Source organism: Ursus arctos, unplaced genomic scaffold, assembly GCF_023065955.2.
Source record: "Ursus arctos isolate Adak ecotype North America unplaced genomic scaffold, UrsArc2.0 scaffold_24, whole genome shotgun sequence".
In the NCBI taxonomy this organism is placed as follows: domain Eukaryota; kingdom Metazoa; phylum Chordata; class Mammalia; order Carnivora; family Ursidae; genus Ursus; species Ursus arctos.
In genome coordinates, this window is record NW_026622919.1 from 11,050,844 (window position 1) to 11,065,276 (window position 14,433).

Consider the following 14,433-nt stretch of genomic DNA (forward strand, 5'->3'; position numbering starts at 1 on the left):
AGGTTTCACCTGGTTTATCGCTTAGATTTTTATTGGTAGCCCCGACCCTCTGGTCGCTTTAAGATGGTGGTGAAGTTAGTCAGTTAAACAGTCCTAACCAACTCACGACAGCATTTTGGCTTATTGTTGAAAAAGAATGTGAGCTGGTTACATTACTGCATTTCTCCTTTGGACGATGAGGTCACCATGTGGTTTGGAGCACTATCGATCCCCCGGAAGGAGGAGTGTGGCCAGTAACAGTACCATTGACTAAATCGGCATAATATACGAAAGGGACACAGAAAAAAACGAATGATTTTGTGACCACATATTTGCAACTTCTCGAGCCTCAGCTCCTCACTTTTGATGATTCTTCTTTATCTTGCCCAGAGGAAAGCTCATTCCCAGCTACGGATTTCAGGCCTCTACCCTTCTGCTTACTGGTTTGGCCAGGCGCTGGTGGATATTCCACTCTACTTCTTGATCCTCCTTCTGATGCAAATAATGGATTATGTTTTTAGCCCAGATGAGATTATATTTATAATTCAGAACCTATTAGTTCAGGTAAGTGGCAAAAATTATGAGATAGTTTTATTAGACTATATTTCAAGAATGCAATGAGATTATCAATCTTAAACTAAAGAACTTCAGATTACCTTTGCTATAGCATAGTTTGGAAAGTTGAGGTTTAAGTATGAATGCTTTCCTAGGTAGTGTTTACCTTATCTGACCTTTATATTTCTATTTTCAGATCTTGTGTAGTATTGGATATATCTCGTCTCTGGTTTTCTTGACATATGTGATTTCATTCATTTTTCGCAATGGGAGAAAGAATAGTGGTATTTGGTCATTTTTCTTCTTAATTGTAAGTATGCAGACAGTGTATATTATTTGATTTTTAAATCAGTTTTAAATCATTTTAAGAATATATATTTTAAAGGCACAATCAACAAGAGGGACAATGTCAAACTAAAAAGCTTCTGCATAGCAAACAAAGCAATCAACAAAATGACAGAGCAACCTATGGGATGGGGAAAATATTTATAAACCATATGTGTCAATTATATCTCAATAAAGCGGGGCGGGGGGAAGGAGAGCCATTTAAGGATGAAATTAATCTGATCAAGAAATAGAATAAAGAATTTAAAAAATTTTAAATATGCTATAAAAGCATTGATAGGGACCACTGAATTCTGTTAAACATGCATGAAGATTGCAAAACTTTGCAAAATCATGGTTACAACATATTCATATAAAAAAATCCACAAAGTTCCTTTTATAAAGTGAACATAATTTTAGTAACAAATCCTAAGAAAGATAGGGATGCCTGGGTGGCTCAGTCAGTTAAGAGTCTGCCTTCAGCTCAGGTCATGATCTCAGGGTCCAGGGATCGAGCCCCGCATCAGGCTCCTTGATCAGCAGGGAGCCTGCTTCTCCCTCTGCCTGCCGCTCTCCTACCTGTGCTCATTCTCTTTCTCTCTCTGACAAATAAATAAATAAAATTAAAAAAAAAAGAAAGAGTGAAAAAGAAAATCATTGATAAGTTAATTTGGAAAATCAAAGATAATTCTCTAAATAAAAAGATGACAAAGCAAACCCAGAAGTAAATTAAAAGAAGAAGAAGAGGCATAGTCCAGTATGATTTATTTCAGATTGCAATGATGGTTCACTATTAGGAGCTATCAAACTAACAGAGGAAAACTGCATGAATTAAGAAAACACTGTACAGTTCCTTTAAAAATGCCCAGTAAAAAGTATAAGCACAGGAAGGACAAATTACTAAAAACCAATGGCAAATAGTATAGGACATAGTAAACTTATGTAGCTATCCACCTAACAGCAGCAATAACACAAGGACACCTACAGTAATTAATTATAGCACCCAGTGTCAGTGAGGTGGTGTAACACGCACACCCATTCATGTTTGTAAGAGCATAGACTGTTACCATCTTTTTGAAGTCTGTTAGTAATTGTTGAAAATGTGAATCCATGTAAATTTTAACCTGCATTTATGCCTCTCAGAATCTTTCCTAAAAGACTAAGAGTGTTGGGGCAGCTGGGTGACACAGTCAGTGAGGCACCAGACCCTTGGTTTCAGCTCAGGTCATGACCTCAGGGTTGTGAGATTGAGCCCTGTGTTGGGCTCTATGCTCAGTGTGAAGTCTGTTTGAGATTCTCTCTCCCTCTCCCTCTACTCATGCTCACTCTCTCTCTCTTTCTCCCAAAATAAAATAAATCTTAAAAAAAAATAAGGACTAAGACTGTTAACAGATAAGGAGTTATGTAGACCATTATGTATAGAAGCAGAGAAATTGAAACAACACATTTCTGAAGGCAAAATTGTTGAATTCTTGCATATCCACTCAAATACTATGCAGCTGTGAAAATGAATAACTGGTATGTATAAACCCAAACAGGTGTCTATGACCTCCTATGAAATGAAAAAAGAAAAGAAAAGAAAAATATTGACCAATGTGTGATAAAGACCCTCTTGTGAGAATCTGAATTTCAGCAAGAAGTCCAACTGATTTGCATGCATATTGAGTTTGAGAAACCCTGGTGTATCTTAAAAATGGCATAGTCAATCAAATACAGAATTCTGACACAATCTTGTGTTGCAAAGAAAAAAACATGGTGGCAGTCCTGCCTTGTGAGGGGAAAGCTGAAAATGAGAACATTTACAAGATAAATTCCTACCCTCTTGGAAAACATCCTAAAATTCAGATTTTTTATGCTTTAGTGAAATTAAGCTGCACCTTTTTTTTTTTTTTTAAGATCACCATCTTCTCGATAGTTGCTGCGGATCTAAATGAATATGGGTTTCTAGGGCTATTTCTCTGCACCATATTAATACCGCCTTTCGCACTGATTGGTTCTCTATTCATTTTCTCTGAGGTGAGTAATTTCATGCCTGTCCTCAGGTCATGAAATGCGTGGCCATTGGAGATAGCCTAGAATATTGTAAAAATGTAGGTGGAGTCCTTATCTACAAAATGTGAAGTCTCTGTCTCTGGAAAGATCATTTTCTTACCACAGGCAAGAGTCATGTTATTCAATAAAAAGCACGGCCTTGGTTCATAAAGGTCAAGGGCAGCTCCGCAGTAGTGGAATTTTATAGTTCTCATGATAACCCTCTCTCCTGGGGACAAATGACCCTACTGGGAGGCTAATGAGGTGTACTTTTTCTGTTAATTTTGGACATATTGGTTTTAAGCTTCCTAATGGACATGCAATGGGAAATGCCAAATAGCCAGTAGGATGTATGAGTCTGAAATCCAGCATGTGGTTACTTGAGATCCATCAGCATATAAATGATATCTAAAGCCATGGCAGTAGGTAATATAACCTACAGGGTAAGTATAGTTAGACTAAAAAATGGGCCAAAGATTTGGCCTTGACTCCAAGATTTAAAGATTGGTAAGAAGAAGAGTCAGCAAGTCAGGTTGAGGAGGAGCTCATGAGGTAGGAGAAAAAGTGGGGGACTGTTGTGCGCCAGAATCTCAGAAACTCTACTTAAACACTTAAAGTATCTGGATAGAAAGATACGTGCCAGATGGCAATAAAGAATATTTCAGGAAGGAGCGAGTGATTCAACCATCAAATGAGAGGTCTAGAAAGTTGATGACTGAGACAAGAGACCCCTGGATTTAACTGCATGGAAGTCATTGGTGATATTAACCAGATAGAATTCAAGGAATGAGTGAACACCAAACCTAACAAGAGTAAGCTTAGCAGACACAGTGAGATGAGGAAGTAGTGTGGGGGTAGAGACACCAACATCTAGTTTCACTGAAAAGAGTAACAGAGGTGGAAAAGTAGATGAATGAGGAGAATACATTTTTGTTTAAGAAGGGAGGTAACATGCTTATAGGAGAGAAATTTTACATAAAAAGACAAACATGAACTACTTAAGAAGCCAACTCCTTGAATAGCTGAGAAACAAACATCATATAGTGCCCAAGCAGAGAGGTTGCTTTCCATCTAAGCAGGATCGTTCCATCTATTTATCAAGACCATAGCCAGAGGCAGATAGTTTAGTGGCTTTGATGGTAGTAAAATGGATGATTCTTTTCTGAGTTATCTCACTTTCTCAGGGAAAGAGATGAAGTTATCAACTTAGAGTGAGGTGAACAGGGCGTTGGGGTGGTGAGGATAGAGGAAAAGATATGAAAAATTATTTCAGAAAGAAGGTCAGTAGAATTGACAGGCAGTGCTAAAAGACCCCTTGCCCTACTTTCCAAGTGCAGTCAGCAAAGCTGATAGTTTTTCTTCTCGTAGTCCCCTTGCCAGATGCAGTTCAGGGCAGGTGGAGTTGGGTTCAATCAGGATTAGTGTTTTGCCCCGTGAGTCTGACAAAGAAAAGGATAATGGAGCAGTGGTTCTGTATAAGGAGGGACTGTAGCAATGGACCATGGCTTCTAAGCTGGAGAATGACAAAGTTAAGGAAATGAGGAGGGTTATGAACAGTGAGACAGGGGCAGAGTTGGAGGGTTGGAGTCACCAACTCCAAATTATGGAGTAAGGATAGTAGAGCAAGGAAACTGAAAAAATTAAACATGGTAGACAGGGCAAAGATTAGGGGGCCTAAAGGTGATTTTGGATGTGGTCTTTGGAAGTGGGTCGTCGAGGCATGTAGGAGAATAACATCATTTGAAATAATGTCAGGGTCCTGGCAAACCATTCAATGAGAAAAACATAATCATCTTTTCTAGATGATTATGGGTGGTTGTGATAGAGATTTACTATGTCTGCTTAACATTGCTCAGAAAAAAGTCCTGGGAAATAAAGCTCAAGAAACAAAATTGGCTCTTTACTCTTTATTTACTAAGGAGTTGGGGGATGTTTCAAAATGTATTGTGAATCTAATGAAAATCATGCACTTATGTATTATGCTTGTGTATTATGTATATTATGCATGTGTTTAAATCTAATGAAAACCGTGCAAAACTCCAGGTGAAGAGCTTTGTCTTTAGCATGAGGGGTTGTCGTGATTATTCTTAAGAGTGCGTGGAACAAGGGACAGAGCAATGTAATGGTTCCAGGGCTCTTAGAGAAGGAGCACAGATGTAGGGAGAAAGGCAGGTAAAAGTTAGGGGAGAGGGTTTGTCTTAAGACAAGTCTTGCCCATGGCTTCAATGGGTACTTCCAGCACTACCCGGGATTCTCCTAGCAGGGCGAATCCTGCTGACCCCCAGTGTTCTAAAAGCATGGCAACCTCTAGTCCAGCACAGGAGAGGAGGTCCCTGAGTGACTTTGGAAGCAAGGAAGACACATAGTGCAGTCGGAAATTCACTTTTACCTGTTGCACAAGAGAACACTTACAAAGTCATTTAAAGGAAATTAATGTATCTTACACCTGAGATGAGATTCAAGAACAGACATAGGTTCATCTAAACCTACTTTTCCTCATTTTACAGATTTCTCCTGACTCCATGGATTATTTAGGAACTTCAGAACAGCAAATTGTGTTTCTGGCACTGCTAATAGTAAGAATACATTTGCATTTAAGTGTTTTTGCATGAGGTGGACACATTCGTAGGCTTAGCATTAAGTTAAAAAGTTTAATTTTGGCACTTCAAAATGCAATCTGAAGCAACACACACACACACACACACACACACACACACAGGCTTTAAAATTTGGACTGCTATCTTTATAATAATCATGTGACATGGAGTGTAGAGCCCAGACTCTCAATGGCATGAATAGTCCTGGTACCAACTTACTACTATCTTGTCTGTCACAGCTTCTCTGAAGAGCAGTGAATCTAGCTCTGAGAGTTTCATTAGATAGTAAATAGATTGTCTTTCAAACTTGTCAAAATGCTATCAGATCTATCTTTGTACATATGATCAAACTCCTTAAATAAATTCCAACATGGAACTTGTTTTCGTGGTGATTTCTAATATTAATTGTCTTTTTCTCCCCTTAGCCTTACCTTCATTTTTGCATTTTCGTTTTTGCTCTTCGGTGTCTGGAAGTGAACTTTAGGAAGAAATCAATGAGAAAAGATCCCGTATTCAGGTTGAGAAAATTCAAATACAATTTCATGTTTTATTTTAATATTAATTGTTTAAAAGCATTTTAAAATGCCGACGTTAATTAAGGAAAAATTACTCCAGAGGATTGTTTTTTAAGGAATTGTGTAGTATACAAAATTATTATAATTCATGATACTTTAATGACCATAATTTTACTGACATTCTAAAAGGAAGTTATATATGAAAGGTAAAAATCTTTAAAATAATGGGCCAGTATAGATAAATCATTGGTAAGTATAGCCAGTCCAGAAAGGTAGGGTAGTCTGGGCAAAAGAACAGAAGTTAATATAAATGCCACCTTTCTATAGATTTGAGAAAATAGCTGGAAAGAACTTGAAGGTTTGTGTTGGAAGATAATGGAAAATTTAAGGCTTAATTTTGGAGGGCTTTGCAGTAGAGAAGCATATGGAAGATTTTGCAAATTACATAATGGGAAATCAAGACAGGTGTGTTTTGGAAACCTCGCCTAACTCACAAAATATGAATCAAGTTCAAGTGTAAAGTAGGTGGTAGGGCAGGATTGCAACAAGATGACAGCCATGTTTCAGGAAATCAGGGGACAGCAGCAAGTTGTGATGGCATGGAGGAGGGAGATGAGAATCAGCAGTTATCAGTCGTGGGGGTGATGAAGGAAAGAACTGGATGGATCGCAGTCAGGAAGGAGTGATTCTGACACATATTCCTAAGAAGTGACACTTACTAGTGATTATGTATCCTCAATTTTCTGGGGTGTGTCTCAAATTCCAAATGTTTCAATCCACAGTTCTCGCAAAGTCTTCAGAATTCCAAAATATCTATGCCAAAATTACAGTTCCTAGATGCCTTTCTCACACACTGTGCCCCAAAATCTTTTGCCAGAGAATGTGTCCTGTTTTATTTATCTATTTTTTTAAAAGTCACAACCAACAAGGAAAAGTAAACCTAGGCAAAAAGCGAGAGTAGCATTATTTGACTCATCAATGGGAACCAGGCTGTTTGCAAGGCAGATGGCACAGAGCTGAAAAATGGGGGTTATGTTGTACTCACAGCGAATCTATTCACATAATTGAGAGCAGTCTACAGAAAGCTCATTATTTTTGCTACAAGTTTTTCAACTGGAAACCTGTGATTATCACACTGTTTTGATTTTAGAATTTCTCCAAGAAGCAGTGGCATTTTTCCAAACCCAGAAGAACCTGAAGGAGAGGATGAAGATGTTCAGATAGAAAGAAGGAGAACCACAAATGCTGGGACTGTTGCAGATTTTGATGAGGTAGAATGACTAAAAACGTTCATCTGAATATTTTGGTCCTGTGGTTCCTTGGTCCTTACACACGTAGCTCATTACTTGACTTCAGTGAATATGCAATGTCCGCAGAGCTAGGAGAACAAGGGAAAAAGACACACATATGCGCAGAGACGTACTTGTTAATTTATTTTTCAGGGTTGTAGTTTGGGTAAGAAAAGCTACACATTACAAAACCTAACTGTGAGTTTTATGAACTGAGTAAAGCCTACTGCAAGAGGAGAGAGTCCATCCGAGGTCTATGTGTGTTTGTGTACGTGTGGGCACGTGTGTGTGCGTGCGTGTGTGTCTTAACAGTCCTACTGGTTTGGTGGATGTCTCTATTCCTATTCTCTGAGAAGGGCAAGTACAGATTGTGCGATACGGTGCAGATGTTATTTCCCTGCGGGAATATAGATTGGGAGAGCTCACTTGCAAATAGCAGTTTCTGGGGGGAGGACTTGTCTGAGTCATGAATCCGTACAGGGAAAAATGTGGTTGGAGGGAATATGTCACACTCACTCATTTCAAGGTAAGAATAAAGCCCCATTGTTACTTACTTGTCTCTACAGAAACCCGTCATCATTGCTAGCTGTCTACGGAAGGAATATGCTGGCAAAAAGAGAAAATGTTTTGCTAAGAGGAAGAAAAAAGTGGCCATAAGAAATGTCTCTTTCTGTGTTAAAAAAGGTTGGAGACGGTAGTTTTAACTGTTGGCGGAGCTATCTTGACCTCCCGAGATGAGGTCATTGGGAGGGAATAATAGTCCCTGAATCTGGGGCCATCTGTTGATAATCAGGAAAGGCGGCCCGCTCATCCACAGGCACACGCAGGTCCCCCCTGCTTAAAAGCCTCAGTTGTGATAACTGTTTTTTCTTTGCCTAACAAGACAATTCCGTGTGTTCTGTTGAAACAGGCAAACAAACAAAAAAGAACAGAAAAAAAAAAAAAGAGGGAGTTTTTCTGTTAAGAAGGATGCTATAGCTTTTGAAGTAATATTATTAATTTCACTATAGGGAATGTAGGGCGGGAACTCATTGGGGCACAGCAGTGCAGTCTCCCTTCTTTTTTTTGTTTTTTTTAAAGATTTTATTTATTCATTTGACAGAGATAGAGACAGCCAGTGAGAGAGGGAACACAAGCAGGGGGAGTGGGAGAGGAAGAAGCAGGCCCATAGCAGAGGAGCCTGATGTGGGGCTCGATCCCATAACCCCGGGATCACACCCTGAGCCGAAGGCAGATGCTTAACCGCTGTGCCACCCAGGCGCCCCTGCAGTCTCCCTTCTAACAAAGAGCACATTTTGTGGAAGTGTCTGTGAAATGCAACAGACTTTGGATCAAAATTTCAGTTCCCGCTTAGCATCTTAGTGGCTGTATGACCATGGGGAGTTATGTATCCTGCTTACCCCTCAATTTCTTTGCCTATAAAATGAAGCCAGTAATAACACTTAGGGGGGTGTGTGTGAAGAAGAGATGAATTAACGCATTTGTGCACTTGACAAAGAGCTTGATACATAATGAACCCTCCAATAGTATTTGCCTTTATGTTTATTGTAATTATTTGAAGTTATAATTCTAAGCATACTTACTTCTTTCAGGTGAAGTTATAGGGCTCTTAGGACACAACGGAGCTGGTAAAAGTACAACTATTAAGATGATAACTGGAGACACAAACCCAACCGCAGGGCAGGTCAGTAAACCACACAGAAATATCGTCATTAATGCTGCCTAGAACGAGCTCTCACCCGTGAACATTGAGGACAGCCTTAAAAATACATAAATGATCCTTTCTTATGAATCCATTGAGTTATGCATGGAATGAAGAGGATTAATTAAATATGTCTTTCCTTAATGCCAAAAAATAGTTAGGTGCCGAAGAGGGCTCTATCTTATCTACACCATATATTTTATTGAACGAAATAAATTAGTGACATTTAAAGGAAATGTTTTGGTAAGTAAAGCTGAACATTAGCTTTTTTCACGGTCAGAGATCTTTGGGTTTTTTTATTTTTTATTTTTGTTGACTTATGTATCCTGAGAATTTGTTGAATTGAATTGCCAAGATCCAGGATTTATTCAGAAAAGAGAGATCATAGATTAGAGGAAAAAAAATAGTCTAAATTCCTACTCAAAAACTAGAATGGTATGTGAATGCCACTTGGCGGTACGTCTGGGTCAAGTTGTATGAATGATGGCCAGCAGTCCGCAGGGACCACAACACTGAGGAGGACCTGCTGCTGACATTTGACAGAAGGTCGAGAGCAGAGGGAGTGACCATGAAGAGAGGCTGTCTAATGGTATGGATTGCAACAGAGGTTTCCAAATTGTCTTTCCATTTCTCCTCTTGGTCCACACAGTGGCCAGAGCCGTTCTTAAAGTATGCAGCTGAGATCATGTCACTATCCTGCTTATCATCCTTCAGTCAGAATTGATCCAAAATCTTTAGCATGGCCAAAAAAGGCTCTGTAAGATCTGGGCTCTGCTCACCCCTTGCTCACATTGGCCTTTGGTCATCGTCCCTCTGTAGGACCTTTCGGGTTATTTTTCCATTGGCTAGAGTGTTCCTCCTTCGGCTTTGTACTTAGTTACCTCCTTCTCATCACTTTAAAATTTACCTCCCCAAAAGGACTTTCCCTGACTATGCTCATAGCTACACTGGATCTTCCCTTTTTATTCTTTATTGCATTTATTGCCTTGAAAACATTAAGCAGGGTCTATAATTCATCCCTGTACACGTCTACTTGTTTTTATTTTCCATTTCTCTGTCTAGATTGAAAACCCTGTGAGCCCATGTTAACTAGTTCTCTCTTCTTTTGTACTGGGGAAAGACACCATAGCGTTGAGGTCAAGGGCTTGGAGTCTGAAGGCAGAGTCCAATGTTAACCCCCAGGTTTACCTTGTGTGGCCTTCTGCAAGTTTCTAAATCTGTGCACATATTAGTTTTCTCCTATGTGAAACGGGGATGATAAAACTAATACCTGAGTCATATAGGGTTTTTCTAAGGGTAAAGTAATTCAAAACATATAAAATGCTTAGATTCTAGCACCATAGTAAGCCCTGGTACACATTATCTGTTAATATTATCATAGAGCACAGTGGTTGGCTCATAAAAATAATAAAGGCTATTTATTAGTATTTATTGGTTCCTATGTGCCAGCCTAGTGCCAAGGACTTTTCATTTATTATCTTAGTTCAGGATTTCTTAAGTTTGGCACTGGTAACATTTTGGACCAGGTCATTTTTTGTGTGTGAGGGACTGTCCTATGCGGCATTTCTGGCCTCTGTCCACTTGATCCCAGCAGCACCCAAGTGTAACAACCAAAAACATCTCCAGACATTACCAAATATCCTCTGGAAGGAAGATTGCCCCTGTTTGAGAACCACTGCCATTATTAATGCTCATAGTAAACTTGTGAAACAGATCCTATAATTATAGCAAGTTTAACATTGGGGAAGTACAATCCTCAACAACTATCTAATCCTTTGAATGTTTGGATCAGTGAAGGAAGTCAAACGATGAACAACCAAGTAAGCCACCCTGAATCCAACCAAGGTCATAGACTTGGAAATAAACTCTACAGAGAGATATGACAGTGTGGAATATCTTCCTTTTGATTTATTGAGTTTTCACCATCTTGGCAGACTTGTGTCTAAGAGGAGGACATCACTGAATTATGCACTCATGTGCCCATACACATGTATACACAAGTTTGGACTGAATGTGGGAATGAACTTTTTGTGCAGGTGATTTTGACAGGGAACAGTGAGGGGGACTCCCTCGGGTTCCTGGGATACTGTCCTCAGGAGAACGTGCTCTGGCCCAACCTATCAGTGAGGGAGCATCTGGAGGTATTTGCCGCCATCAAAGGGCTGAAGAAAGGGGACGCCACAGTCACCATCACACAGTACGTGGGGGGAGACACACCTGTTCTCTTCTGGGGGTGTGTGTAATAGGAATGATGATTACAGAGAATTAAGGAAGGGAGATTCTAACCAATGACTCCACACCTGTGGGAGAAGACGTAGTTATCAAGAAGCCAGTGGAGTGTTGTATTCTCTCACGTTAAGCCTGCAGAGAAAAATGTTATTGATTATTCCTAATATGGAAAGACATCATTGAAAAATAGGAATTTGACCACTATGAAAGCCTCCTGAAGTATCCTAGGCAGTTTCAATTTTCTGATCACTCAGAATACTCTTTTTAAAATGTCTCTACTATAGTGTTTGTGCTGATTTGCCCCCCCCCCACATTCCCCATAGTGTGGGGTTAATGTGGATTGACTCACTCTGCTTCCTTCAGGTTGGCGGAGGCGCTCAAGCTGCAGGACCAGCTGCAGCTGCCCGTGAAGGTCTTATCCGAGGGAATAAAGAGGAAGGTAAGAGGGGGCTCAGTGCCACTCTGCGCACACCACAGGTCAGTGCCAGACTCGCTGTTCCTCTCGTTGCAGCTGTGCTTTGCGCTGAGCATCCTGGGAAACCCATCGGTGGTGCTTCTGGACGAGCCGTCCACCGGCATGGACCCCGAGGGGCAGCAGCAAATGTGGTGAGGAGACGTCCTGAGTAATCCTAAGTGAACTTATTAGTCCTATAACAACTGGTCTTCCAAATCATTGTTTATAAGGCAAAAGACCACACATTATCAGGAAATGCAATATTAAGGGGGAAAATCTGATGCCCTATCACAGCCAGTTTTTATTATGGAGGAAAAGATCATTCTAACTGCCTAATACTCTTGAGAATCTTGTTTTCATCATAGATCTTCGGGTATGCATGGCCCATTTTTATACTCAACCACATCAGTCTGTTACTCAGTTCCAATTTCTACAGCATCACCCGATATGCAGTTCTTTTTTTTTTTTTTTAAGATTTTATTTATTCATTTGAGAGAGAGAGACACAGAGAGAGCACAAGCAGGGGGAGAGGCAGAGGGAGAGGGAGAAGCAGACTCTCCGTTGAGCTGGGAGCCTGATACACAGTTCTTATGAGGAAAGAAAATCCCAAGTTTTTAAAATGATTCTGAAATCTGCTGTATTTTAGGGTTTATATCTTTACTATCATGCTTTTAAACAAGTGCTCCCCGTTTTCTGTCTTTCTTCCCACTGCCTTCACACATATCCTTGGAATTCAGTATTTTTCTAAATGACCTTTTACCCAATTTCATCTTCTACCTTCAGCCCCAGCCGTGTTCTGAATGATGTACTCTACCCAGTAGTTTGGGTATTTCCATGACTGCTGTCCCTCCAAAACTCCTTTCTTTGTCTAAGCTGAATTCACTAGTTGAAAAGTCTTCTCATCGTACCTGGCACATTCCCACCAACTAACATTGGCCCTGACCTCACTGTAGGCAGGCGATCCGGGCCACCTTCAAAGACACAGAGAGGGGCGCCCTCCTGACCACCCACTACATGGCGGAGGCCGAGGCCGTGTGTGACCGCGTGGCCATCATGGTGTCGGGAAGGCTGAGGTGGGTGCCCGTGGGCCCTGAGCAAAGGACGTTTCCCTGCACAGAGTTATCCCTGTCAGGGGCTGGGGCTGCTCCCGCTCTGCATGGCCCTGGCTTCCCGGGGCTCAGAGTCACCGGCAACTGATTCATCTTCTCCTTCTCTTGCTTGACTACATCCTCCTCCTACCTCCAGATGTATCGGTTCCATCCAACACCTGAAAAGCAAATTTGGCAAAGATTATCTGCTAGAGATGAAGGTGAAGACCCCCACCCAGGTGGAGCCCCTCCACTGCGAAATTCTGAGTCTTTTCCCCCAGGCTGCTCGGCAGGAAAGGTAAACACAGATGTTGGCTTGTTTCATCTTTTTGTTTTTCTGTTATGGCAAAGAAAAATAAAAGCTTTACTCGATCATTCTTTTTTAAAACTCTACGGTAATTGTGATTTAATTAATTGATGGACTAGAGATTAGTCTATCAATTTTATTATTTTATTTTTTAAATTTATTTATTATTTTATTTATTTTTAATTAATTAATTAATTAATTATTAGAGAAGGGCCCAATTCCAAGGGAATTTCCTTCTGCAGGAGGGAAATAAGAGAGCAAAGTACTGATTTGGAAACTGATTATAAGGGAATTCATATTCCTGGCAGCTCTATCATGTGCCAGGTCTTGATGTGTACATGGACCTAGGTCATCAGGATCCTTTCTAGAGGGTAAAACCATCCCCATTACATGTGACCATTTGTCTAAAGCCGAGACCCGGTGCCAGGCATCAGTCAAAGCCCAGTGAGTGGGAGCTCTTTGCATTTTTGTTATTATCGGTAATGGCACTTGCTCAGATGGGTTCGATCATGCCAAATCCTAGCAGTGGAGCCAGGAGGTGAAGTTAGTTCTTTGTACTTAGATGCTATTCTTTTCTCTTTAAAGAAGGATCATAAGTAATCCTGCCTCTCCCCTTCTTGGGGTGCAAGTGCTGCTGGTCTCCTCTGTCTCCCATTCCTCTGGAGAATAAAAGGGAGCCTTACTGTGGGAGCCCCCTCCTGCTTCTGCTTGAGTAAAGTGACCTTTTGTTGATTAAAGAACATCCCCACTACCGCTCTGTCCGTGGTTCTGCAGACACCTCCATTGAAACAAATTGTTGGTGACATTGTTGCTGCTTTTTAGACAGGCATCCATCAATGGTTGTCTTCTTGAAACCTGGAGCTCAGCCTTCCTCTCTATTCCTCCCAGGTACTCCTCCCTGATGGTCTATAAGTTGCCTGTTGAGGATGTGCGCCCCTTATCGCAAGCTTTCTTCAAATTAGAGATAGGTAAGAGTGACTGTTTAGAGCTAGGACTCTGGGAAACAGAGAAATCCAAATCTTGCATAAAACCAGTGTAAGAGGTACATGGGCATGAAATTGTGCTGTTATATCAGAAATAAAGTATTAAGACTTTTAATCCAGTGGTTCTCAACCACGAGTGATTTGGCAATGTCTGTGGATAACTGGTTGTCACAACCAGGGCTGGAGTTGGGGGGTGCGACTGGTATCTTGTAGATCAAGGCCAGGGATGATGCTGAACACCCATCAATGCACACAGGTCACTCCCTTCCCACAGCCAAGAAGCATCAGACCGAAGTGTCATTAGTGCCAAGGTTGTGAAATCCTGTCCTAATTGCGTGAGGCTCTGGAGGGAAGAGATCATTGGCATTGGGGGCTGGAGT

At 40.8% G+C, this 14,433-nt stretch overlaps 1 protein-coding gene across 12 annotated transcripts in view; it reads left to right on the plus strand.

Moving 5' to 3' along the window:
• The window catches only part of ABCA9 (ATP binding cassette subfamily A member 9), a 63,183-nt gene that overhangs the window by 43,793 nt on the left and 4,957 nt on the right, over window positions 1-14,433 (plus strand). For 5 of the 12 annotated variants that reach the window (XM_048225825.2, XM_048225827.2, XM_057317842.1 and 2 more), the window contains 14 exons: window positions 370-543; window positions 731-844; window positions 2,755-2,874; window positions 5,397-5,465; window positions 5,912-6,003; window positions 7,152-7,272; window positions 7,857-7,974; window positions 8,883-8,974; window positions 11,029-11,189; window positions 11,585-11,660; window positions 11,733-11,827; window positions 12,629-12,748; window positions 12,921-13,061; window positions 13,959-14,038. In XM_048225825.2, coding sequence (XP_048081782.1) covers window positions 370-543; window positions 731-844; window positions 2,755-2,874; window positions 5,397-5,465; window positions 5,912-6,003; window positions 7,152-7,272; window positions 7,857-7,974; window positions 8,883-8,974; window positions 11,029-11,189; window positions 11,585-11,660; window positions 11,733-11,827; window positions 12,629-12,748; window positions 12,921-13,061; window positions 13,959-14,038 — 1,573 coding nt within the window. Of the gene's footprint in view, window positions 1-369; window positions 544-730; window positions 845-2,754; window positions 2,875-5,396; window positions 5,466-5,911; window positions 6,004-7,151; window positions 7,273-7,856; window positions 7,975-8,882; window positions 8,975-11,028; window positions 11,190-11,584; window positions 11,828-12,628; window positions 12,749-12,920; window positions 13,062-13,958; window positions 14,039-14,433 lie in introns of all 12 variants that reach the window. The other 7 variants (XM_044389105.3, XM_057317839.1, XM_057317841.1 and 4 more) reach the window with 3 other exon arrangements.